Genomic DNA, 27692 nt, shown 5'->3' with positions numbered 1-27692 from the left:
CTCAGATTCCGTGCCCCCGCACCCAGATCCGCGACCGCCCGCGGTTCCTCCTCCCAAATGCCGCAGACAGGAGTACCTAGAGGATTTGGGCTTGACGCGGAGTGAGGCACAGCCTGAGACAGCCCCGGCTGGCGCGCCGCGGCCACGCGAGGTCCCCGCCACCGCCCGCGGTAGAGCCCCAGCCCCAGCCCCAGCCCCTCCCGGAGAGCCGAGGCCTGTGGATCGCACAGTCCGCGCAGTCCTCTGGGTCTGCGTGACGACCATGCCTCTCTACGAGGGCCTAGGCAGCGGCGGCGAGAAAACGGCTGTCGTGATCGACCTAGGAGAGGCCTTCACTAAGTGAGTGGCCACGGCGCCCGCTGTGGCCCCCTGGGGGTTCAGTTGGCTTGAGTACCGGCCCAGCCCGGGTCTTCATTGTGGGTTCCCAGGGCAGTTTCCGGTCTCCCCCGTGCTTTTTCTCGGCACCGCCCCCTCCCCCCAAGTGATGGCTTTTGTTTACACCTTGAGGGATGCAAATCCTGATGAGCAAGTGGGGCTGGGAGGAAGGGAGACTCAGGGAGCTTTGAGAGGATCGTCCTCGCTGCCTCTGTGGTCATCACCTCAAACCCAAGGGACCTTTTGAGGTTCTGTGTAGGGGATGACAGCGATGACCTGGACCCCGCTTACCCTGAGTTCGTTTGATCAGGAAGGCTGCAACCAGTTGTAACACTTGATAATGATTTCCACTCTAAAATTTTATTGAACGGATCTTCCGTTGGTGCTGGAAATTATTTAAGATAGTGATATTGCTCCCCAACTTAGGGAATTTAGTTAAGGACACTGTCCTTTGTTGGGTTCTCTATACTCTTAGATTAGATTTTTGCATTAAAAAAAAAAAAAAACAAATTGAAAACATTAGTATGCGCCTTTGGATGGCTGAGAAATCTTTGAAAGCCAGATGGCATTCACAAATGCACAATTCTTAAAACATTTGCATACAGCTTCCAGGGATTTGCGGACCATCTTTGTGGTTTTTGCACCCTAGTTTAAGAGTCCTTGTAGGAGGCTCAAGAGAGAAAAGTGTCTTGCAGTTACAGTTATCTGACTGTATATGTACAGTATGGAAATACTTGAAGTCCTTATATGTCTTTGAGCACTATCTAACATGTAGTAAGTATTAAATAACTTTTTAAATTAAGTGGTTAAAAGATATACTGAAAAATTGAACCTCGAGAGCTACAAAATTGAATTAAACATAATCCTTGGTTCATACATTGTGTGTTGTTCTGTAAAATATTTTCTTATTTATCTCAATAGGGCTAGGGCTGTGGCTGTGGCCCAGCAATAGCGCATTTGCCTGGCATGTGTGAGGCACTGGGTTCCATTCTCAGCATCACATATAAATAAATAAAAGATCTATCAACAACTAAAAAAATATATTTTCAAAAAACATAATAGATATCTTGAATTACTGCTCAAAGGTTATTTTGACTGTACATTAAAGAAATAAGCAAAAAGCTATTACACAGGATAGTGTTGCACATTAACTAAATCACCATTAAGTGATGTATGCATAACGGTATCAATGAAGTCACATAATATAATGCAGATCTAGGATTGTAGAAATTTCTTGTCTCAAATTCAGCTATAATTAAAAATTGGGGAAAAAATAAGTACTGACCAAAAACGATATACTGGTTTATTTCAGCATCAAAAACTTGAGGTGATTTGATTTTTTTCCTTTAATGTACAAATTACTATTAGATGATACTAAACTCTTACGGTTTGACAGGACCTGGGTAGTGTCCCTTTGAATGCATCAAAGGTATTTCCAGATATTTTTATAGGCATAGTTTTGAAACAAATACACAAAAACTTAAATAAATATTGAAAATGTTATAAGTGCAGTGTTTTAATTTTTCTTATATTTTCAGGTGTGGATTTGCTGGAGAAACTGGTCCAAGATGTATAATTCCCAGTGTGATAAAAAGAGCTGGCATGCCTAAGGTATTTTATTTTTTAACAAATAAGCAAAATAAATTCTGTAATATAAAATATTTTAAAATATGACTTCAGATAAGATTGATTAAAATAGTGCTAAATGTATGATATGATGTACCCAAGAGAAATGATATGATCTACCTTCCCAAGAGAAAGTGTTTTTTTTTTTTTTTTTTAAGTCAACTTTGTGGTCTAATTTTGTATACCATAAATTTGTCACATATGTTCAGATTACAACCTAATCTTAGAATATTTTTATCACCCCAATAAGTTTCCTAATACCTACTTATAGTTGATTCCTATGTCCACCTCCTGCTGATGTGCTGTTCCTATAGATTTGCCTTTTTGCACATTTTATGTAAGTGGAATCATATAATATCAAGAGAAAAGTTTTTAACCTTAGTATAATGATTTTTATGCCCTGTAGCATAATATAATCTACTGAACAATTTTATTCTTACCTTATTCAAAGTCTTCATTTCCTTATCTATCTAAAATTCTAAAACCAGAAGAATTTTGAGAAACCAGTTTTTTTTATTGTTGGTTTTTTTTGTTTTGTTTTGTTTTGTTTTGGTTCTTTTTGGTACTAGGATCCAAACCAGGGGCACTTAACCACTGAGCAATATTCCCAGCTCTTTTTAGTATTTTATTTAGAGACATGGTCTTGCTGAGCTGCTAGGTGCCTCTCTAATCTGCTGGGGCTGGCTTTAAACTCCAGATCTTCCTGCCTCAGCCTCCCAAATTGCTGGGATTACAGGTGTGTGCAACCATACCTAGCAACAAAAAGTTTTACTAAATATTAAATAAGTCTTGCTGACGCTAATTTGGCAAATTAGACTGAATAGAGTAATTTTGTCTACCATAAAATTCACTGGTTAGAAAACAAGATATAGATGGTTCTGCTGTTACAACACTATAATCCTGAAAAACCTGTGGTACTTTTTTTGGGGTGGTACTGGGGATTGAGCCACATCCCCAGCCCTTTTTTTTATATATATATATATTTTTTTTATGTAGAGACTGTTCTCACTAAGTTGCTTAGGGCCTTACTAAGTTGCTGAGGCTAACATGGGATCCTCCTGCCTTAGCCTCCTGAGCTGAGACCTTGCCCTAGGACCTTGCCCTGCTGTTGTAGAGTTTCAAAAAACAAAACAAGTTTATGGAGAACATAAAGTTGGAGTAGACTAAACAAAACCTGTGTAACTTTGTGAACAATGAACTAGCAAAGACAATAGTTAATAATTCATGAAAATTTGAATAGCTTTGACTGGTGCTGGAGGCTATCCGAAAAGATATTAAAGACAAAATAAAACTGTGAATTGATCTTTATTTTTTTTAAAGAGAGAGAGAATTTTAATATTTATTTTTTAGTTATCGGCAGACACAACATCTTTGTTTGTATGTGGTGCTGAGGATCAAATCCGGGCCGCACGCATGCCAGGCCAGCGCGCTACCGCTTGAGCCACATCCCCAGCCCAAAACCGTGAATTGAAATATTGGCCATTGGGTCCTGAGATAATGCAAGTGGAAGCAAGCTCTTAACCAGTGTGGCTGTTGTTAAATTGGGACCATGAGATACAGCCCAGTAACTTTAAGGATCCATTCTGTGGAGGGATCTTTAGTATATGGGATCACTTAAAACTTTTCTTGAATAGATGTAAAATGATCAGTACCTGTGTGACCACTGAATTGAAGACTTTTTCTTAATGAAGGTTATAACTTTGCTATCATAATTTTAGCTTTTCCCTAATATGAACTAAGAACACCTTGATAGTATAGATATTATCCCCTGACTTAGTAATCACATAGGAGCATATTCAGTTTTATAAAAATAGATGTTGTAGAGTATATCAATTTATATTGGTCCTGGAATGTATCATAAATCTTTTTACTTGATTATGGAATCATTTTCTTGATTTCAGAGTTTCTGCAAATGCTTTGACAAGCCAGAAATATAGTAGCTGTTTGTGGTGTGATGATCAAAATGTGATTGAAGTTCCATGTATTCATTTTTCATGTCATTGTGTGTTATAATAATTGGCATTATTATGTTACTAGGTAGATTCCTGATGGAACTTAGAACCTTTACATCTTCACTGACATTTTTCTTAGTGCTTTGAGCTTTTATTATTTTGAAAAGGTAAATATATATAAAGATTATCTATTTGGGGCTATACTTGGTTTAGAACATTTTTTAAATGTTCTAAAATCAAGAAGTGAAAAAAAAATTTGAAAAATTAAAAAAAGTGAGGGTTGGGGTTGTAGCTCAGTGGTAGATCACTTGCCTAGCAAGCATGAGGCACTGGGTTGGATCCCTTGCACCACATAAAAAATAAATAAATAAAAATGAAGATATTGTGTTCATCTACAACTTAAAAAAAAAAAAAAATCAAGAAGTGAGCCATGCTGAAGACCTTTCCTTTTAAAAGAGTAGGTGAAGACAGGTCTGTCAATGATACATTGGAGTACTTAGAGCTTTCTGAGGATCATGAGTGAAGCCTTGTTGTATTATACTCGTGATTTGATAGTGCTTACATATTTAGCATTAATGTTCTTGTTTTTAAGATTTTGATGGGGGCAGTACTGGGGAGTGAATCCTAGAGTACTCTACCATTGAACTATATCCCTGCCCTTTTTATATTTTATTTATTTTTAAAATTTCTATTAGTTATTGATGGACCTTTATTCATTTACTTATTTATATGTGGTGCTGATAATTGAACCCATTGCCTCACACATGCTAGGCAAGTGATCTACCACTGAGCCACAACCCCAGCCCCTTTCTTTTATATTTTATTTTGAGACAGGATCTTGCTAAGTTGCCTTGATTTTGATGCTACTGCCTCAGCCTCTCTCTGATATTATAGGCATGCACCATTGTGCCCAGCTTTTACCATGTTTATAAATAAACTACTATTTTTCTTGTCCCTTGGAGTTTATAGTCTAGCATGAAGGTAGACATTTTACAGATAAATGAGTGTGGTAATGTAAAAGGGATGATTTCAGTGCTTTGGAAGTGACTAGGGACTGAACCAAATATGGATTATTTGAGGAGTCCTTTAATTCTTTTTAATCAATATTGATTTTTATTATCAGTCATGCTAACATGGTAAGTCAGGCAAAAAAAAAAATGTGTATGAGCATAGCTCTTAACTTACAGATATATACTTCTATTACTATAAACAAAAAATTTCTTTTTTTTTGGATATTGCCAGTTCTTATGGATTCCTAATTTAAGAAATTAATCTATTTTTTAAATTTTTAATCTATTCCCAATACACATTGCTTTTTATTTATTCTGAGAAAATATTTCAATAAAATAAATGAGCACATTTTGAGATTATTAATATAAGTCATTTTAATTTTTTATAGCCAATCAAAGTTGTTCAGTATAATATAAATACAGAAGAATTATATTCCTACCTAAAGGAATTCATCCACATATTGTATTTCAGGTAAGGTGGAATTCTATTTGTTTGGGTTTGTTTGTTTCTTAGCTTTTGCAATTAGATGTTTTCTTAATGCCAGTCATAATAATATTTGGTTGTATTACATCTGATGCAAAAAAGTTTTTTGGCTTTCGTTGTCATTTTTATTTGCTTATTTTCAACCTTTTCAAAAATATATTAGAAAAATAAATAATTTTTTTTTTTTTTAAGTATAATGGAGGGCTGTGGATGTAGCTCAATGGTAAAGTATCTGCCTGTCCTGCACAAGGCTCTGGGTTTGAGCCCCAGCACCCCCCCCCTTCACAAACACATACACCAAAATAAATAAATAGATAGATAGATGTGGGTGTCTATTAGAAGACTAGAAAACAAAACAAGCATAACATTGAAAATAAATCAAATGCCCATTAATAAAAGAGATGACATGTAAATTATTATACATCCATACAGAAAGACATGTAGCCAATAAAAAGGGAGTTCTGGGGGCTTGAGGATATACCTCAGTAGTAGAGTACTTGCCTAGCAGGCACAGGGCCCTGGATCTTTAATCTATGTCTAGTGATACAGAAATGTGGCTTAGGTATATTGATAAGTGCAAAGGACAAATTGAAGAACATCTGTGGAATGAATATTTCTGTTCAGATACGTGTACACATCCATAAGAGTGAAAAAATATATAGACTACTGTTAGGGGTAGTTTCTGGGTAATAGAAGTATAAGGTTTTTGAACTTTACAAGTTAATCTCTGTAACATTTTGAAGTTTTGTGAACATCTATTACTTTCATAACCCCAGAAAAGAAAATATCTTTTTAATGACTAAAGCTAGTAGTCAAAATGGGCTGTGGTTTTAGTTTTCTGAGATAAATGAGTTTCTGAGATTCTGGCATGGTGCATGGCACATAATAGGAGCTCAGAAACATAACCTTTCTGGGGTGATAAAGTGGAGATATCTTTTTGTCATAAAGCTAGGATAGAGCAGTTTCTCTATTTTTAAATTGTATTAATTAACAAAATAAGTACCAACTTTTTATTTACTTTTAAAAACAAAACTATCTCTTTTCAGGCATTTGTTGGTGAATCCCAGAGATCGTCGAGTTGTAATTATTGAGTCGGTATTATGTCCTTCTCACTTCAGAGAGACCCTCACTCGTGTTCTTTTCAAGTATTTTGAGGTAACTATTTTTAAGTCAAATGATTGAGCTGCTTTTAAACTGGAGAAGAAAGCTATGTGGTATAGCACTTGCTTATCATGTGCAAGTCCCTGGGTTCAGTCCCTAGTACCACACTTACACATTCACAAAGTAGACAAGTAATAAAAGTCATACATATTAATGTTAGGGAATCTCCCCACCCTCCTCCCTGCCTTTTTTGTTTTTTTGATAAGCACTCAAAACTTAAACTAATGAGTCAGCATTTTTATTTCTTTCATTGTGTGTATTATACAATATATTTGTGGAATCAGATGACAGAAACCTCTTCACATTGGCTATTTCTTTTTATGGTTATTTCATGCTTAACTAACATTTTATCTAACCTTTAGATAGTATATTTCTTATTAGTGTTTCTGGTATTTATTTTAATGTAGTTTGGGAGGATTTTTTTTTTTCAGAATTAAAAGGTATGTTATGGAGTTTATGTTTTCTTTCTTTTGGATCTTTCTAGTTTTTGTTATGCTGATTGCTCTGAATTCTTCAATTTTTTTAAATTTTATTTTAAGTTTTAAATTCCTTTTAAGTGGAATATTAAAGTACTGTGTCTTTTAGACTAAGTGGGCAGTCCCAGGAATGAGACCTCTCTTGATATTAGTAATATTACTTGAAGTTTTTATTTTATAGGAGTCAAGATTATTTATTTAAGACTGAGAATATATTATAAGATTATTACATTTTAAAGTATGCCAGAATCTTTACTACTTAATTTATTTAAAATCTCTTCCTTGAAATTTAGGGTTCTTTTCAGCAAGGGAAAGTGGATGATTACATAAAATGTTACAGTATATAAGAAATTAACGTGGGGCTGGGGATGTGGCTCAAGCGGTAGCGCGCTCGCCTGGCATGCGTGCGGCCCGGGTTCGATCCTCAGCACCACATACCAACAAAAGATGTTGTGTCCGCCGAGAACTAAGATATAAATATTAAAAAATTCTCTCTCTCTCTCTCTCCTCTCTCACTCTCTCTTAAAAAAAAAAAAAAAAAGAAATTAACGTGTTGTTTCATGCATTTTACTGAACTTGGAATATATCTAATACTAAAAATCAGTATCTGTGTGGTAAGGGCAGTTAATATTTCCTAAGTTATGTTTTGGTAAGATAAGTACAGAGAACAGATTGCATAGCCTCCTCTTCTTATTGATATCATAAAGTTGGGAATTTCACGTGCTGTCAGAATAACACAAAACAAAACAGTAAGAATTTATATCAGCTCTTAGGTGAATAAAGAAGGTTCTCTGTATCTATGCTTTTAAGAGATTTAGTTGTGTTTGATAACTATCCTTATGTATATGACTAGAATACTTGCTATATCTACTTAGCTAAGGGAAATATAGCTATTATTTTGGCTATTTGATTATGATGGACCAAATATCTAGTGTTTGGGGTGTCACTAGATTGTCAACTTCTGAATGGAGAAAATGTCATACAATTAAGATTTTTGTAGTTTTGTTCTTCAATTCAATTTTAACTGCTAGATTATAGTGTTTTAAAAATATAATTCATATTACAAACTTCACAAATAAATTAAAAATTCTTTTCTGTGTTTTCCTCTGGATGGTAAAGGCATTTGTTTCCTTTTTTTTTTTTTTTTCTTTATTTATTTATTGGTACTAGGGATTGAACCCAGGAGTGCTTAACCACTGAGCTACATCCCAGCCCTTTTTACTTTTTATTTAGGGACAGGGTCTGACAGTTTCTTAGGGCCTTGCTAAGTAAGTTGCTGAAGCTGGCTTTGAATTTGCAATCCTCTTGCCTCATCAGCCTCATCACTGTATTTTTTTAAATCGTCTTTGAACTTATGTTTCCAGATGTCTTTTATCCCATTCTGTTTTCCCACTTCTAAGGAAATAGAACAAGTATTAATAAAAATGTTTCAGAATTATCACTTTGTAATGAAACAACTTCAGTGGTTTTTATTTATGACAGTATTAAATTCATTCAAATCAAGCAACTAGTTTTTAGCTAAATATTATAAAATGGTTGGATACCATAATAAAAATAAATACTATGTTCCTGTGATGTTTTTTCAAATGTATTTTAATATCTTCAAAAACTGCCACTCATTCTAGTTTTGTTGTTTTCTAGGTTCCATCTGTCTTGCTTGCTCCAAGTCATCTAATGGCACTTTTGACACTTGGAATTAACTCTGCTATGGTCCTAGATTGTGGATACAGGGAAAGCCTGGTGTTACCTGTATCTTTTTTGTCAACCAGCCAATTATGTAATTTCTACTATGCTTTAACTGAAATAAGTGGTTTATTACAAATGATTTTTTTTTGGGGGGGGGTACTGGGATTGAGCCCAGGGGTGCTTAACCACTGAGCCACATCCCTAACCCTTTTTTATAATTTATTTAGAGACAGGGCTTTGCTGAGTTGCTTAGGGCCTCACTAAATTGCTTAGGGCCTCGCTAAATTGCTTAGGCTGGCTTTGAACTTGTGATCCTCCTGCCTTAGCCTCCCAAGTCACTGGGATTACAGACATGCTCCACTGTGCCTGGCTACAAATGATTTTTTATTGTATTGAACTATTTGGGGTTATTATACACAAGTATTATTACCATGTGGTAAAAGTTTGCAGGATTTTAAGATTTAAATTTACTTTTTTGTAGAAAGTTTAATTATAGTTGAGTTCTAGTATATAGTCCAAGAGTAGACTTGATGAATATTCTATTCAGTTTTCAAAAGAAACAGCTATTTTTTTTATTATTTATTTTTTAGTTTTAGGTGGACACAATATCTTTATTCTATTCCCTCGCAGTGCTGAGAATCAAACCCAGTGCCCCACGCATGCCAGGAAGCGTGCTACCACCTGGGCCACATCCCCAGCCCCAGAAACAGCTATTTATAATGTGTTGAAGAAGTTGACTAGGATAGTTAAATTCTAAGGAAAAAAAATCATACAAATAGTCATTAGAGAAACTGAAATGAGAAAGTATAATAAAAAAAACCAAAACTTAAAATTGTATGGCAGAATGAATTCAGCCTTCCTTCAAATAGATGAAATGTTCACTTTTAGAAAAATGAATACATTTTTTTCTTTTATGTATGGGGGCTTTCATGCAGACAGAATACCATAGGATTTATGAGCCTAGATTTTGGAATCAAATACACAATAAGTGCAAATCTCAGCTATGCTTTTTTTTTAAAAAAAAAATTGTTCTTTAGTTGTAGATGGACACAATATCTTTATTTTGTTTATTTATTTTTATGTGGTGCTGAGGGTCAAACCCAGTGCGCACATGGGTCAAACCCAGTGCTCACATGTGCAAGGGAAGTGCTCCACCATGGAGCCACACCCCAGCCCCCTCAGCTATGCTGCTTACTCTAGGTGTAATGTTGGTCAAGTCATGTAAATTCTTCTGGCCTCTGTTTCCACATCTTTAAAATAGCAATGATAATATTTCTATCTCATGAAAGAATTACATGGGTTGAGTTGAGTGAGTTAATGTATGTGAAGTATTAAGCACAGGACTTGGCATATAGTAGCTTGCTCAATTAAGTGTTAGATGTTAGAGTTCTTATGTCATTCACTAAGGAAGAACTTACTAATAATTCAAGTTGTCCCCAGATGGAATTATTATATAAATTGCTGCATTTTTTTTTTTTTTTTTTTTTTTTTGGTATTGAGAATTGAACTCAGGGGCACTCAACCACTGAGTCACATCCCCAGCCTTATTTTGTATTCTATTTAGAGACAGGGTCTCACAGAGTTGCCTAGCACCTCACCTTTGTTGAGGCTGGCTTTGAACTCAAAATCCTCCTGTCTCAGCCTCCCAAGAAGCTGGGATTACAGGCATGAGCCACTGTGCCCAGCTGCATTTTTTTTTTTTTATTATGAACATTTAAGCAGAGTTATCCATAAGTATTGTTAGAATATCAAGGGGACATTGCTTCATTGAAAAAAAAGGTAGCTGAAGTACATGCATGTAAGACTCTTTCAGTTTTAAGGTATCCATGTATATTTATTGGAAGAAATATTTGTGGGGAGGAAATAAAATTTTGTACTCCAAGGAACTAAATTAGTAGTTAAATATAAAGTACTTTGTTTTAATTCTCAAAACAACTCTACAACATAAGTATTATCTTTACATAAATGAATAAATTAAAAGTTGAGAAAGGTAGTTGTGACTCACAGTCATATGTTTGTGTCTAAAACCAGTACTTTTACCAGTATACTTTTTCCCCTTTTTATAGAATATCAGTCAAGCTCTCTCCTATAGAAATATAATATGGACCAAATATGTAATTTAAAGTTTTCTAAGAACCATTATTTTAAAAAAACACAAGCAAAAGTAATAAGATTAATAGTATATTTTATCTAAACACTATATTAAGAAATTATTCCAGGGCTTGGGTTGTTGCTCAGTGGTAGTGCACTTGTCTGGCATGTGTGAGGCACTGGGTTTGATCCTCAGCACCACATAAAAACAAATAAATAAATAAAGGTATTGTGTCCATCTACAATTAAAAAAATATTTTTAAAAAAAACTATTCCAATATATACAGTAAAAATCTTTAATGATATATTTTATTTTTTTTATTAAAAAGTCTTCGAGCCAGGCATGGTAGCGCACACATATAATCCCACCATCTTGGAAGGCTGAGGCAGGAGGATCACAAGTTTGAGGCCAGCCTCAGTAACTTTAACAGTGCCTTAAGCAACCTTATTATAATCTTAAGGATCCTCCTGCCTCATTCTAAGTTGCTGGGGTTTTACAGGTGTATGCCACTGTGCCCGGCTTATTTTTTAAATGTTTTCTTTGGTGAAGAATATGAAAAAGGATATTTCTGTAACTTTTAAAAATAAAATATAAGAGCCTGTCACCTAAGTAGATTTAGAACAGTACTCCAGAAGTTGAGAAAAATATCAAGAAAACCACATTATATCTTCTAAAATAGTAATGTCCTTGACTACCATATAGATATATGAAGGAATCCCAGTACTAAATTGTTGGGGAGCACTACCCCTTGGAGGAAAAGCTCTTCACAGGTAAGTCTCTTGGAATTTAGCAGGTTCTCTTTTCACATTTGCTTGTTACAAAAACAGATACTAATCTGTTTATTGATGAATGTCAATAGAGGGCTTATTAATTTCATTCATTCCATTCTCTCTTAACTTTGAATGTATTCATCTTTTAAGGATAAAAGCGTCATATTTTATTATTAAAAGCACATAATCTATTATATAGTAAAAGTTTTAAGTGAGAAAAGGATATTTGTTGCAATATTTTAATTTCTGTGACTTTTTCAAATTTCAGGGAATTGGAAACTCAACTGTTGGAACAATGTACTGTTGACACGGGTGCTGCTAAAGAACAGAGTCTTCCCTCTGTGATGGGTAATTTCACTTTGAGCTGTTTAAGACTAATTTATACTCTTTTCATTTCTTTAACTTATATTTTAGAATTTGCCCTTTGGCCTAGTTACTCTGATTTCCTCCAACACTCTGATGACCTTTCCCCAATTATAAGGTCTTCATTGAATTCCTTTTTTTTTTTTTTTTTCCTGGGTACTGGGGATTTAACTCAGGGGCACTGAACCCCTGAGCTCCATCCTCAGCCTAATTTTGTATTTTATTTAGAGACAGGGTCTCAGTGAATTGCTTAGCACCTTGCCATTGCTGAGGCTGGCTGTGAACGCTGGATCCTCTTGCCTCAGCCTCCTGAGTTGCTGTGATTACAGGTGTGTGCCACTGCACCTGGCTCTTCATTAAATTCTTAATGACCAAATCCATTTCTGTTAGTCATTGTTGCTACAGCTTTTAACATCGTGGATCATCGTATACTCTTGAAAATCTCCTTTTCCTCAGCTTTCAGGTTTTTCTTTTGTGGTGTCTGTTATTTCTGAATGTTCCTTCTTGGTACCCTCTGCTTTTGCTTTCTCCACTCACTTCTCTAAGGATCAGTTTTTTGTTCCTACTTTCTTCTGCTTTTATTTACTTATTTATTTATATGATACCAGGGATTGAACCAAGAATGCTTACCCACTGAGTTACATCACCAGCCCTTTTATTATTTTTTTATTTTGAAACCTGGTCTTGCTAAGTAGTGTAGAGCCTCACTAAATTGCTGAGGCTGGCTTTAAACTTGAAATCCAATTGTCTCAGACTCCCTGTGCAAGTGGGATTATAGGCATGCACCACCACATCCAGCTGCTTACTTTTTAGTACCAGGGATTGAACTCAAGGGCACTTGACCACTGACTGAGCCACATCCCCAGTCCAATTTTGTATTTTATTTACAGATAGGGTCTCACTCACTTGCTTAACACCTCGCTTTTGCTGAGACTGGCTTTGAACTCTTGATCCTTCTGCCTTAGCTGCTGGAATTACCAGTTTGCGCCTCCATGCCTCGCTTTCTACTTACTTAAAAGGTGATCTCATCTAATTCCATTACTTCAGTATACCTGTATGGTATTGAGTCTCAGATATGTCACTGAGCCTGATCCTTCTTCTGAACTTGATATTCATATTTCCAGCTGACTATCAGACACAAACTATGTGTGTCACCTGGGACCCCAAACCTAAGACTTCCTGTGTATTTCAGTTAGTGATTCTTAGATGAGAATAACAACATCTTTCTTTTTTTTTTTAAATATTTATTTTATTTCTTAGTTTTAGGTGGACACAATATCTTTATTTTACATTTATGTGGTTCTGAGGATCGAACCCAGTGCCTCATGCATGCTAGGCAAGCACTCTACCACTGAGCCACAACCCCAGCCCAACAACATCTTTCTTATCTCCCATTTTAGAGAACTGGGAGTTAGTAAATCTTTTCAGTTCTTCCAAAGAAATCTCTCAAAATTAATCTTTTCCCTCCATTTTCCACACCATTTAACATATGAAAACAAAGGTATTATTTTAATCTAATTCCTTTTATTATAGCAGCCTATTTTCTGAACTGATTGTCTATTTCACACTGTTGTCAAGAGTAACTTTCCACAAAAATCTGATTAAATTGCTCTTTTGCTTCAGAATTGTTGTTAGCTTCTATTAATTAAAATCCAAATAATGTTTCATATACAGGTTTCTTCCTAGTCTGACCTGATTCTCCCTCTTAGCCCTAACTAGTTTATTTCAGTCCTTCAAGCACCATGAGTCCTTCTTGCATAATCCTATGCCTTCATTTATTCCATTTATCTACCTGGGATGTTTTTCTTTGCCTAGTTGAGTTTTTAATCCTACAACATAACTCATCTGGAATGTTACCTCCATTGTGAAGCCATCCTGATCTTCCCCAAGCAGAATAATTTGCCCCTTTGTTAATCTCAGAAATATTTTAAAAAATAATTTTTGTGGGGTTGGGAGGGTGTCACTGGGAATTGAACTCAGGGGCATTCAATCACTGAGCCATATCTCCATCCCTGTTTTGTAGTTTATTTAGAGACAGGGTCTCACTGAGTTGCTTAGGACCTCGATTTTGCTGAGGCTGGCTTTGAACCGTCAATCCTCCTGCCTCCTGAGCTGCTGGATTACATTCATGCACCACTGTGCCCAGCATTTGGATATCCTTTCTTTAGTTAACCTTTTTCAATTGATTCTAATCTTCCTATCCCAAACTTCCCCAAATCAAATCTATGATAATTCATCATGCAATCTTACTAAAGTTAAGGAAATAAACATATTGCTGTTTGCTAAATCACCCACATAGCAGGATCAGAAATGGAAATACATTTAAAATTTCTCTTTTTTAAGATCCTTAGCAAAGATAAGATAAATAGGTGTTAGATATAATTGAGTATTCTCAGTTGAATTTTCAACAGCATCTTTCATTTAGTATTTAGAATTTATTTCATCTCAACTTGGTGATACATGCCTATAATCCCAGCAACTCAGCAGCTGAGGCAGAAGGGTTACAGTTGGATGCCAGTCCAGGCAACTTAACAAGAGCCTGTCTCAAAAAAATAAGAAGGACGGGGGTGTAGCTCAGGGGTAGAACACCTCTGGGTCCAGTTCCTCCTAGGAAGCCAGCGGGTGGCAGACAGAAAAATTAAGTATCCTCTTCCCAAAGCAGCATCTGACTTTAGCTAAATTAAACCATTTATTTGCAAACCTATCTTACATTCGCCTATAAAAAACTATTTCTTTTTTTTTTTTTTTTTTTTAACACCAGGAATAGAACCCGGGGGTGCTTAACCACTGAGCTACATTCCCAGTACTTTTTATTTTTCATTTTGAGACAGGGTCTCTCTAAGTTTCTTAGGGTCTTGCTATTGCTGAGCCTGGTCTTTAATTTGCAATCCTCCTGTCTCTGCTTCCCAAATCACTGGGATTACAGGTGTGTGCCACTGCACTGGCTTTTAGCACTCGACCACTGAGCCATGTTCCCAGCCCTATTTTTTTTATTTTATTTACAGACAGGGTCTCACTGAGTTGCTCAGCACCTTGCTTTTGCTGAGGCTGGATTTGAACTTTCGATCCTTCTGCCTCACCTTCCTGAACCGCTGGGATTATAGGCATGCAACACTGCACCCGGCCTAACACTTATTCGTAAATTGCAGGTTTTTATAATCCATTCACATCTCTCTCATCTGTTTTTCTAGCCAAGTTTAAATGTTTTGGAATATCTTTATCCTTTTATGAGCTAGATTTTAACTCCTAAAGATAGAAATCCTCAAACTGTTTTGATCATACACTGACCTCCCAGGTTTTAAAAAACTTAAACGTGTACCTTCAATATATATGTGTATTTACAAACTATACACACACACACACACACACACACTTTTATTGCTATATTCTGAGTGCAAAAAAGTCAAAAAGGATTAGATGATGTATAATCCTAATAGTAAACATTTTTTCCCTTTCAAAACTAGTATGCTTTTTTTTAAAAAAAAAAAAAGAGAGAGAGAATTTTTTAATATTTATTTTTTAGTTTTCGGCGGACACAACATCTTTGTATGTGGTGCTAAGGATCGAACCCGGGCCGAACTCATGCCAGGCTAGCACGCTACCGCTTGAGCCACATCCCCAGCCCTAGTATGCTTTTATTTAAATTTAAGGTTTAACATCTCAAAGTTGTGGTTTTCTTGTTTGTTTGTTTGTTTTTGTTTTTTGCTACCAGGGATTGAACCCAGGGTCATTCAACCACTGAGGCACATCTCCAGTCCTATTTCTCTCTCTCTTTTTTTTTTTTTTTTTAATTTTAAATTGCTGAGGCTGGCTTCGAATTTTTAATCCTCTGCCTCAGCCTCCTGAGCCACTGGTATTACAGGCATGCACCATGGCACTCAGCTCCATCCAAATTTGTGGTTTTTGAGTGTCATTTAATTAATTTATTTATTTGAAGTACTGGGAATTGAACCCAGAGGCATACTCTGCCACTGAGCTACATCCTCATCTATTTTTACTGATTTTTTATTTTGATAACAGTCTTGCTGGCCTTGAACTTGTGATCCTCCTGCCTTATCCTCCCCAGTAACTGGATTACAAGTGTGTGCCATCATATTCTCATAATTTAATTGATTTTAATGCTTGATTTGACTGGCCATCAGAATTGACAGGTATAGAAGACAAGATACATAGATCTAGGTCAGAGAACAACATCATTATGTTTAAGAAATCATGATCCATTTTTGCAGCCACAGATCTCTAGCTTCATTGATGTCAACAATTTGTTCTTATAATCAATCAAAATATTTTTACATATTTAAGAATGAATTAAATATCTTGGTTTAGAAGACTGAAATTTTGGTTAGAAAATTCTGTTTCTAACTCAGAAAACAAAATTGTTGGTGACAACACCATATGACATTGGTTAACATAACATACTCAACATCCATCTTCAAAGGCTCTATAGGTTGCTTAGAATTCTTTGAAATTGGTACTTTCTCATTCTTTTTAAAAAATATTACCTTTATCTTGAAGGAAATTAAAAGACTATGTGATCCTTTTTGAAAACATGTATTGAATACCAGGTGGGATGACTCATGCCTGTAATCTCAATGATTCTGGAGACTGAGGGAAGGAGGATCACAAGTTTGAGACTGGCCTCAGCAATATAGAGAGATTTAGCAACTTAGTGAGATCCTATCTCAAAATAAAAAGGGCTGGGGTTGTAGCTCAGTGATAAGGCACCCCTGGGTTCAATCTCCAGTACCCACACCCCCAAAAAAGATACACACACACACACACACACACACACACCAAATACACATACACACACACACACACCAAATACACATACACACAGACCTTGATGGATTAGCATATTACTAATAGTTACTTATTATCAAAGAAAAGATAAGGAAACTTGGAACATTTTGTAAAGGAAAAATAATTCGTCCTTAAGTCCTAGATTTCTTCTAAGTACTTTTCTATAAGACAACTAGTAAACAGCTTTATGGTTAAAGATTTTCTTGGTCAGTCCTATTTAATACCAGTTACCCTACTTTATTTTAATGGTTTCATTTTTATAAAATTTACGAGTGTCTGACTTTTTGTAGCAGTTTTTCACACCTGACTTCAACTTCTATGCCTTCTCTTGACTTTGATGAAATTTATTCTCCAAAAGCAAAATTAATTTTTCTATTAGGGTTGTTAAAAAATTGTAGTAGTAATACCTTTTTAAGTTTTGCTGAGCTAAAAAATGGAAATGTGAATGCAGTTTATGAGGCTTATAAATTATTAGTAAAGTTCTATAATTCTAAATGAAATTTTTGTTTTAGGTTCAGTTCCAGAAGGTATCTTAGAGGACATTAAAGGTAAACTAAGTTCCTGTTTTTATCCTTTTCATTCTTTTTTTTCTTTTTAGTTGTAGATGGACACAATATTTATTTGTTTGTTTGTTTTGTGGTTCTCAGGATTGAAACCATATGTGCGAGGAAAGTGCTCTACCACTGAGCCCTAGCCTCAGCCCCTCCTTTCAATCTTTAGTGTTAGTTTGGATGGTATGTTTTTAAATAATTACATAGAAAATAAAGTCATAATGTAAAATCCTAAAATATTTAGTGGATAGGTTACAGAATAATATAAATAAAAATTCAGATTTTCTTAAGACCCATGGGAGCTCTTTCATTATTCATGATATGTTATTGAAGCAGCTTCTCAATTATATATGGAATATATAGGGTTACCAGGAAACTATTAGTTTATACAGTATAAAATAACAGTTGTTTAAGAAAACCACTAATTCAGTGTCATCTGATGTTTCTTTTATTACTTGGGTTTTTCTTTGTACATGTTTAATAAGGTTAGTCATTTTTACTGGCTATTCAGAAATTCTAGAATTAGAACCAAAGTATATTGGATTCACTTTAATAAGATGTATTACTTCTACTTTACTAGAATAGATTTTTATGATAATATTCAAATTGGGTTTCTAGTATTTTTATTCACTACAAAGAAAAGCATTTAAAATACAATTTGTGTTCTTCAGTATTTGGAGTATCATGTAAAATTAATACTCTGAAATTCTTATAGAAAATTAGATAAGAATGGATTTTAGAGTTAAAGGGATTTGAAGATAATTTAGTATAGTCAGTTTCCTGAAACATTAGATCATTTGTTCTTTGTCACCCAAGTAGGTAAAATGAGCATCAGGTCTATAAATAGGTCTTGTTCTTGCTCTTCATTATATTGCTTTTTTATATGGTATACTTACTAAAAATTTTTTTCATTGTTACAAAATTTTAGTCATTTGTAATCAAGCCTATTGCAACATTCAACAAGAAAATGAACTTATCTCAAGTAAAATAATGCCTTTCCTTCCTATTTTTCAGTCTTATTCTCTATGATATAACAGTTGTTGACCATGTGAATTGTTTCTTTTATATGACCTCTAACTTATAAAAACTTGTTTAACTATCCTGTTAGGAAAGCATCCAGTTGGCAGAAGTTTAAAAGATAGATATTCAGTATTGGTGAGATTCTAGAAAAGTGAATATATATATGTTATATATATATATATATAATTCTAATAAATACACTTTTTGGGAAGCAATCTGTCATGTTAAAATTTAAAGTGTTCACTTCATTTAAAAGGGGAATATTGAGAGATATTTGATAACTTCATAATAAGGAATATCAGGTAGCAATTAGAAAGAAGGAGCTAGATAAGTAAATTTGGAAAGATGTTGATAATGTTAAGGAAAAACTATGGTGTTGAATAATATGTACAAAAGGATCCCATTTCTATTAAAGATAAGTATACAACACACTCATAGTTCAATAAAATTCTTTGCATAATACATGTCGTTTGCAAGTAATTCAGCCAAGTCATCATGTTTCCTGTGTTTAACTTCAATTCTGTTTCTGCTTTTAAATTTTTGTTCTCAGAAGGAAATAATTGTGTCAAAAAATCTTGCAACTGTTCTGAGCAACCAAGATTTTTTAATAAAGGTTCAGAAAGAACAGGGTGGTGGAGTAAAAATCTGGTTTAAAAAAAAAATTGTTAGATTGGAAAAGCTACATTTCAGGATACTAAAATACGTTTTAGTATCCTGAAATGTACAAAGGTTTTCCTCAAAGGTAGTTTTCTTTTTTCAGTGTGGCTTTACTTTACATGAACACTTGACTAGAATTGTTAAGATAACTGCTGTGTAATTTTACTCTGTTTAGTTAATCACAAGCTATTAACAGTCTTTTTTCCTCCTTTCTTTTTAAGTGCGCACTTGCTTTGTAAGTGACCTGAAGCGTGGACTAAAAATCCAAGCTGCAAAATTTAATATTGATGGGAATAGTGAGGTAGGTTAAAAAGTAAATATATCTTATTTTTTCATAGGTTACAACATGTATAGACTTAACACTTATGATATCTTTATTTCAGCGTCCCTCACCGCCCCCAAATGTTGACTATCCATTAGATGGAGAGAAGATTTTACATGTCCTTGGATCGATCAGGTTAGATCTTAATTTTTATGAGCACAATAATAAGCAAAATAAATTCTTGGCTTTTAAAAATACTTGTATTTTTATAAGCCCTTATTATAGTATTGCCAATTTGACAATAGAAATTTTTTTTGTTGCCTGTTTGTTTTCTACAGTACTAGAAATTAAATCCGGGAGTGCTCTATCACTGAGATATGTCCCCAGCCATTTTTATTTTTTTGTTGTTAATTTTGATAGGGGGCATCTCACAAGGTTGCTGAGACTGGCCTCAAACTTTCAATCCTCCTGCCTCAGACTCCCAAGTCTCTGGGATTAAAGGTGTGCAAAACAATGCCTGGCCAGTTGAGTTTTTTCATTAAGCTTCATAATTCATCATTAATTATATTCAGGTTTTTAAAACTTTAAAAAAGTATATTTTTCTGTTATCAGAATAATTCAGAATTAGTTTTAGTAACAAAACTAGCAATTCTTTTGAGGCATAACAAGAAGTTTGATACCAAATATTTGATAAAAACAGGTAGTGGACCTGATGGTATTGAGTACCATAATATTGCTTCAGGGATAACATGTCTTTTAAACCTAGACTCCATAGATTGAATCCCATGACTCTTTTTCCTTTTCTAGACCGTACTCCAACAATTGGCCTCAGCTCTTTTGTATTATTAATATATTTAGAAATTGGCTGGATCATCTTATAAAGCATAAAAATATGCTATAATATCTTTCTTAAAAAATTAAAAAAGAAAAGGTTTGATGCTTTAAAATAGAGGCTTATAAACTTTTGTATAAAGGACCAAAAAATACATGTATGGCTTTGTGGTTCATATGTTCAGTCTCCTTGCAGCTACTTGGCTCTACAGTTGGGGCACAGAATCAGCCATAAACATGCTAAATACTAATGAATTTAGCATGGCTGTGTTCAAGTAAAAATTCATTTGCAGAAATAGGTTCAGGGCTGAATTTTACTCACAGGCCATGATCACCTGACTCTTGCTTTAAAACATTGTTTTGGTAGACAGAATGCCTTATTCCAAACATAATCAATTTTCAGGATTAATTAGTAGTTCACTTTTTATTATTTATTTGAATTAATATGTAACACTATGCAATAAAGGAATATTTTTAAAAGTCACATGCTAAACATTATATTTTAACAAAATGCATAAGTGTTTTTTTAAATACTTATTTTTTAGTTGTAGTTGGACTCAATACCTTTATTTTATTTATTCCTATGTGGTGCTGAGGATCTAATTCAGGGCCTCGCATGTACTAGGCAAGCTCTCTACTGCTGAGCCACAACCCCAGCCCATAAGTGTGTTTTTATTTTCACTTTTAATCTTTTATTATTTTGGTGGTAGTGAGGTTTAAACCTGAGTTATAAAAGTATATGCTAAACACACACTGTACCACTGAGCCATATCCCAAATCCCCATAAATGTGTACTTATTTGAAAAACTGCTGGGTTTGGCAGTGTACTCCTATAATCCCAGTAGCTTGGCAGGCTGAGGCAGAAGGATCCTGGGTTCAAAGCCAGTCTCAGCAACTTAGCAAGGCCCTAAGCAACTCAGTAAGACCCTGTCTCTAAATAAAATATTTTAAAAAAGGGCTGTGGATGTGGCTCAGTGGTTAAGCTCCCCTGGGTTCAATCTCTGGTACCAAAAACAGAAAACCTTTGAAGATGTCTGCTTATAGAGTTCTGAGTTAAGTTTACATAAGCCAGTAGTTCATAGTTTATGATTTCCAGTTGTCAGTTGGTGGTCTTAAAAGTATATCAAGAGCTTAAAGGTGCTATGAATCAGTCTTGGTACATAATCCTTCTAGTTATTTTCTTCTCGACTTTTACAGTTGTCTCACCTGTATTAAAAAACTTTTTAAAATTTTTGTCTTTCTAAAGCATAGCTTTCATAGAAAGAACAACTTTTTTTCTACCTTAATATTCATTGGTTAAGTAATAATTATTAAGTTATATAATTTGAATATCAAATCAAGTGATAAAAGATTTGGAAACAGGAAACCCACTCTTCATAGCATGCATCTCAACTACTGGAAGCAGAAGTTTGCACACACAGCAGCAAGGGGCTGACTTGCCATAAATGTTTAGCATACTGCAGGCCTCAATTTACTTGAATGATGAAAGGGAAAGAGTTTAGCAAGTGGGCTGAATATCACTAAAAGAATTTTTGTGTTTTGAAAAGATTTTAGAGCTTTAAAATGTGTATCCTGATTTTATAAAAATAGAACTTAATACACATTTACAGTTAGTTTTATATTGCATTGGTTAGGATTTGATTTGGCCACAAATTATAAAAACATGAAGATAGTGGCTTCAGAAGTTCCATCTGTCATCTCTGGGATGTAGCCCGATCCTTATGTCCAGGATAGTTGGCCATATAGCTTCCATGTCTGTGTTTCAAGCAAATAGACCTAAGAAGAAAAGTGCTTTCCCTCCTTTGAAGAAAATATTTTTTTTTTAAATATTTTATTTCTTAGTTTTCGGCAGACACAACATCTTTGTTTGTTTGTGGTGCTGAGGATCGAACCCAGGCCGCACGCATGCCAGACGGGTGCGCTACCGCTTGAGCCACATCCCCAGCCCCGAAGAAAATATTTTTGAAATTCCATATATCATCACTTTTCTCAATCTTATTTTCTCATATTTGATTATATGTAGCTATGTGTTTTAACTGGTGGGGTTCTATAGCCAGACATAAATGTTACATACCTGGAATCCCAGTAACTCAGGTGTCTGAGACAGGAGGTTCTCAAGTTAGAAACCAACCTGGGAAACTGAGCAAGTTCCTATTTAAAAATAAAGGATAGTAGTTCAGCCATAGAGTACCCCTGGATTCAATCCCTAGTATCTACCCCCCCCCAACACACAAAGGAGGTCATATTTTCAATTTTTTCAAGTAATATTGATTAGTTACTAAAAATAATAGAGGATTCCTGAGAACCCTTCCAGTTTCTTTCATGGTTATATCTTAAATAACTATAGTATAATATCAAAACTAGCAAACTGTATTTCTGTTGGGGATGTTAAACCCCAGTGGTGTTTTTTATCGCTACAATTCCAGGTCTTTTCATTTTTTATTTGGGGGCAAGGTTTTGCTAAGTTGCTGAGCCTGGCCTTGAACTTTAGATCTTCCTGCCTCAGCCTCCCAAGTTGCTGGGATTATAGGTGCACACCACTGCACCTGGCCTATAAGTGGAATCTAAAGAACATCAAATATCTAGAAAGAGGATAGAACAGTAACCACCAATGTGACAAGGGGAAGAAAGTGGAGAGAAGGGGGCTAAAGGACACAAATTTATAGTTTTGCAGGATGAAAAAATCTAGAGATATGGTGTTCACTTAAGGATTATAGTAAACAATATTGCATTATATACTGAAAACTTGGTAAGAGTAAATTTTAACTGTTCTTACCACAAATAAAAAGGTAACTATGGACAGGAATACATAGGTTAATTTGCTTGACTGTTTTAATAATTTCATTATATATGTTTAAATCAAAACATAATTTTTTTTACCTTAAATATATATAATAAAAAACAGAAATATTTCATCAACTTGAAGATCTTTTTCATGCTGCCCCAAAATAGTTCTTTTAATTTGAGAAAAGGGGAATGGATATTTTATTAGGCAACTAGCAATCTTTGTCGTGTTTAATTTTTTAAAACAGCCAGGCAGGAGGTGGGGTTGTAGCTCAGTGGTAGAGTACTTGCCTAGCAAGTGTGAGGCTCTGGGATCGATTCTCAGCACCACATATAAGTAAACAAATAAAGATCCATCATATTTAAAAAATAAAAAACAGCCAGGCATCACCGTGCACACCTGTAATCCCAGCAACTCAGAAGGTTGAGGCAGGAGGATAACAAGTTTGAGGACAGCCTCAGCAATTTAGTGAGGCCCTAAGCAATTTAGCAAGACTCTGTCTCAAAATAAAAAATGAAAAAGGCTGGTAATATTGTTCAGTGACAAAGCACACCTGATTCAATTTCCAGTACCAAAAAAGGAAAGAAGGAAGGAAGGAATGTTGAGGGGTTTTTAGTTATTTTTAAATACCTTGTATCATTGACTTATATACTTACTGAATCTTATTAACTTTTACAGAATGCTGTTTCTCTTCTGTTATTGGATTTGGGGAGGTGTAATTGGGCACAAAATATATGTTAATCTATACATAGTAATAGTGATAGCTAATACTTAGGGAATACCTATGTGCCAAAACTTGCTCTACTAACTCATTGAATCAACCCCTGTGAGGCAGGTACTTTTATTCTCCTCATTTATAAATGAGACCATCTTGTATTTTAAAAATTATTCTGCATTAACATAGTACTTATACATAAAAATCAGTGTCAGCTAATGGTTTATTCTCAGTCATATTATATAATATCAACCAAACCCTGTCTTTTTGTAATTTCAGAGATTCAGTTGTGGAAATTCTCTTTGAACAAGATAATGAAGAGAAATCAGTTGCTACGTTAATATTGGATTCTCTTCTGCAGGTATTTTGTTAAAAGTTTCTGTTTCGACATTTTAACATTTTTTAAATGTTAGTTTCTCTGTGTCCTTGTCATGTATTATTGAGAAGAAAAAAAAACAGTGAATTTTTTGTTTGTTTTTATATCCCTTATCTCACTAGCAATTGTGCTTGTCGAATTTTACTAGCTTTTGTAGAGTACTACTATTCCCCCCTTTTTTGCTTTGTAAACTCAGGATTGAACCTAAGGCCTGGCAAAAGCTAGGCATACACTTTACCACTGAGCTGTATCCCCCACCCTTTTTTTAAGCATTTTATTTTGAAACAGGGTCTTACTTAAGTTATCAGGGCTGGCCTTGAGATTGAGATCCTCCTGCCTCAGCCTCCCAAGTAGTGGGGATTATAGCATGCCTTTTTTAGGAATCCTTTTTTACTGTTCTTTTTCCAGTGGTTTACATTTTTTTGCTTTTTAAAACTTTTCTGTTGAATGTTTTAGTTAATGAGTTTTACTTTGACACTGAGATAGGTAGGTTATCTATATTTCAAACCCAAGAATAATTACTGCCCTGAACATACGTATGTTTTTCAAAGCAGGGATACAGTTTTTACTTTATTCCTTGTGTGGTTTGTGGTTCCTTCAAACTCAGTTTTGTATAATTTTGAATTTTAAATTCCACATGGCAAAGCCCTGCACAGTGATCCATGTCTGTAGTCACAGCTACTCCACAGCATAGCAGGAGGATCACTTCCCTAGGAGTTCAAGGCAAGCCTGGCCAATGTAGCAAGACTCCATCTCAAAACAAATGAATTCCATAAGGCAAATGATACTATATCCCTTTTGTTTAATGACTATCTAAAATAATATCATCTTGGATGACCATATCATTCCTTATTAGAACTGTTGTGAAAACAATTTTTAAGTGTTATCTTTCTACTCAAAAACTGGCCCTGGATATAATACTCTGAAGATAACACCATAGAAAAATTAAACTTCCACATATTTTCCTAACTTCAAAAGAAAAGTTACTTTTTACGCTCTTGTCCCAACTTAGTCATTCTACTTCGTAAATGAGAACCTATCCAAATACCAGTGGCAAATACCAGGTTGCTGTAGTCCCAGAAACTCAAGAGGCTGAGATGGGAGTATTGCAAATTGGAGGCAACTTTTAAAACTTGTTTTAAAATGAAAAAAAGGGGGGGGGGCTGGGCATAAAGCTCAGAGGCAGAGCACCTTTGGGTTCAATCCCCAATACCAAAAACAAAACAAAACAAAAAATACTCACATATTTACTGCCATATGCCCTGTGGATTTAAAAGTTCTAAGTGCATATAATATGGTAGGATTATGGTGGTTGTATTTGATACATAAAAAAACCTTGCAGGGCTGGGTATATAGCTCAGTTGGTAGAGTTCTTGCCTAGCATGCACAAGACCTCATTGGTAAAGTGCTTGCCTAGCATCCCCAGCACCACCAAAAAAAAAAAAAAAAAAAAAAAAAACACAAAAAACTTGCAGGTGACTTTATTGTAATATAAATGATGAAGTATTTAATCTATACTACATACTTCTATGTGTTTGCTTTAATCAAGCAGTACTTTCCCAAGTAAGGATAAATTCCTTTCTTTCTTTTCTTTTTTTTTAAATAACAGTGCCCAATAGACACCAGGAAGCAACTAGCAGAAAATTTGGTAGTCATAGGGGGCACATCTATGTTGCCAGGATTTCTCCACAGGTTGCTTGCAGAAATAAGGTATTTGGTAGAAAAACCAAAATATCAAAAAGCACTTGGCACCAAGACATTCCGAATTCACACTCCACCTGCAAAGGCTAATTGCGTAGCCTGGTTGGGAGGTAAGAATTTTGTTTTTAATAAAGGGCATTGAGGGGAAGGGATAAGGGAAGGACAGTGGAATGAGTCTGACCTAACTTTCATGTGTACATATATGAGCATACCACAGTGAATCTCATCTCATGTATACCCACAAGAAACTAACTTTAAAAAAAATAAATAAATAGCAGAAAGGTCAGTAGAGAGAAGGGAACAGAGGGAGGAAGGAAGGGAAAGGGGAAGTATTGGGGTCTGAATTAGAACAGTTATATTCCATGCCTTTATAATTATGTCAAAATGAATTCCAGTGTTATATATAACTAAAAAAAAAAAACAATGAAAAAAATAAGTTAGATTTAAAAACATTATGTAATAATTTGTTTCTGAGAAGCATGAATATAAAATGATTATATTAAATAAATCAATGTTCAAAATTGCCTGCTTAATAAAAATGATTAAATTTTCTCTGAACAGTGACTACTCTTTAAATTAATCTTCAAAATAACAAGAAAAATATACCTATTTTTCTTGTTATTTGCATTGTGATTTTAAGTAAGTTTTTCTATTCAATTAAAGTTATCTCTCAGAGTAATGATAGTTATAAATTTATTCTAATGATGCTGCCATTGGTCAAAGCAATCCTTCCAGAGCTAAAGAGCCACAAATGAAAATTGACCCCTTTATGTTTGATTATACTCAGAACATTCTCTGAGAACATTCAGAGAATGTTCTGAGTAATGATCCTTTCACTGAAATAAGCAAATTGCCTACTAAGTAACTACTTTGAAGAGAAACACAATTGTGAATCTGTATAATTGTATACATTCTGACATGTGTTTTATTATGCACTTAGAGCTAGTTAGGTATCAGGATTATATTATACATTCAGAGAGAAAAATAAATTATTAAGATTTTTAAATGAACATAGTATTTCTTGTAGAATTTGGTGAATAATGTAATTTTGATCTAGGACAAATGGATTTAATAACTAAATTACTTTTATAAAAACTGACTCGTGTTTTTATAAGGTCTCCAGTATAAAATCTTGGGACTTTAAAATGATTCCTATTGAGTTTTACCTGCCATTTTATTGAATTGTGGCAAGAGGACATTTAAGAAAATTGTCTTATTGATTGTATTTACACAAAGCTGAAAATACCTTTTATCTTACTTTCTTCCAGATACAGTAACACTTGTTATCATACTCAGTATCATCTGCTGAAAGCTATTTAGTTACTTTCAACACAGAAATTAGGGCTTACCCTAGTATTTAGAATACAGCATAACTGGTATTAAAGAGTGTGAATATGCACTGCTGAATTTTACCAGTCCACTTTTTTCATATAGTAGATATATGGCTATTCAAAGGTCTCTGGTAAAACATTTTAATTTAACTGTAAAATTATTTTTACCACACAGGGGCTATTTTTGGAGCATTGCAAGATATACTTGGGAGCCGTTCAGTTTCAAAGGAATATTATAATCAGACGGGCCGTATCCCTGATTGGTGTTCTCTCAATAACCCACCTTTGGAAATGATGTTTGATGTTGGGAAAGCTCAGCCACCTTTGATGAAGAGAGCATTTTCCACTGAGAAATAAAAGTTTGATTAAAATTCAACTTTTCTTCATTTCAGATGTTTAATCAATTATAAGCAAATTGTACAAAGTATGTGGGATGCTTTATTATAGATGACTTTAGTGGAAATGAAAGCATTACTGTATATACTCTCTTAATTTTTAATTAGTTTGACTTTGTTTCTGTTGTGTAGTAATAAAATGGTAGCTGTTGCTGTTGTCTTTCTGTCAGTGAAATGTAGGTAAGCACTTTAATTTTGGAAGTTCGTTACACAACACAGTCCAGTTTTCAAAAAGAATAATAGCATTCTTCCACAGTTCACCTAATCTGT

The 27692-nt window shown here is 34.6% G+C and overlaps 1 protein-coding gene across 1 annotated transcript; it reads left to right on the top strand.

Moving 5' to 3' along the window:
- On the top strand, positions 1 to 27403 carry Actr10 (actin related protein 10). The gene is made up of 13 exons (XM_026384136.2): positions 1 to 339; positions 1914 to 1986; positions 5353 to 5435; positions 6494 to 6602; positions 8726 to 8833; positions 11565 to 11632; positions 11901 to 11980; positions 17311 to 17346; positions 19248 to 19327; positions 19410 to 19483; positions 23899 to 23980; positions 25605 to 25806; positions 27203 to 27403. The coding sequence occupies exons 1-13, from the start codon at positions 263 to 265 to the stop codon at positions 27382 to 27384; spliced, it is 1254 nt and encodes a 417-aa protein (XP_026239921.1). The 5' UTR covers positions 1 to 262; the 3' UTR covers positions 27385 to 27403.
- Positions 27404 to 27692: the final 289 nt, after the last annotated feature.

The sequence above is a fragment of the Urocitellus parryii genome, chromosome 6 (assembly GCF_045843805.1).
Source record: "Urocitellus parryii isolate mUroPar1 chromosome 6, mUroPar1.hap1, whole genome shotgun sequence".
NCBI classification, from domain to species: domain Eukaryota; kingdom Metazoa; phylum Chordata; class Mammalia; order Rodentia; family Sciuridae; genus Urocitellus; species Urocitellus parryii.
The sequence above is the reverse complement of the archived record's forward strand: the minus strand, read 5'-3'. Positions and strand labels throughout refer to the sequence as shown.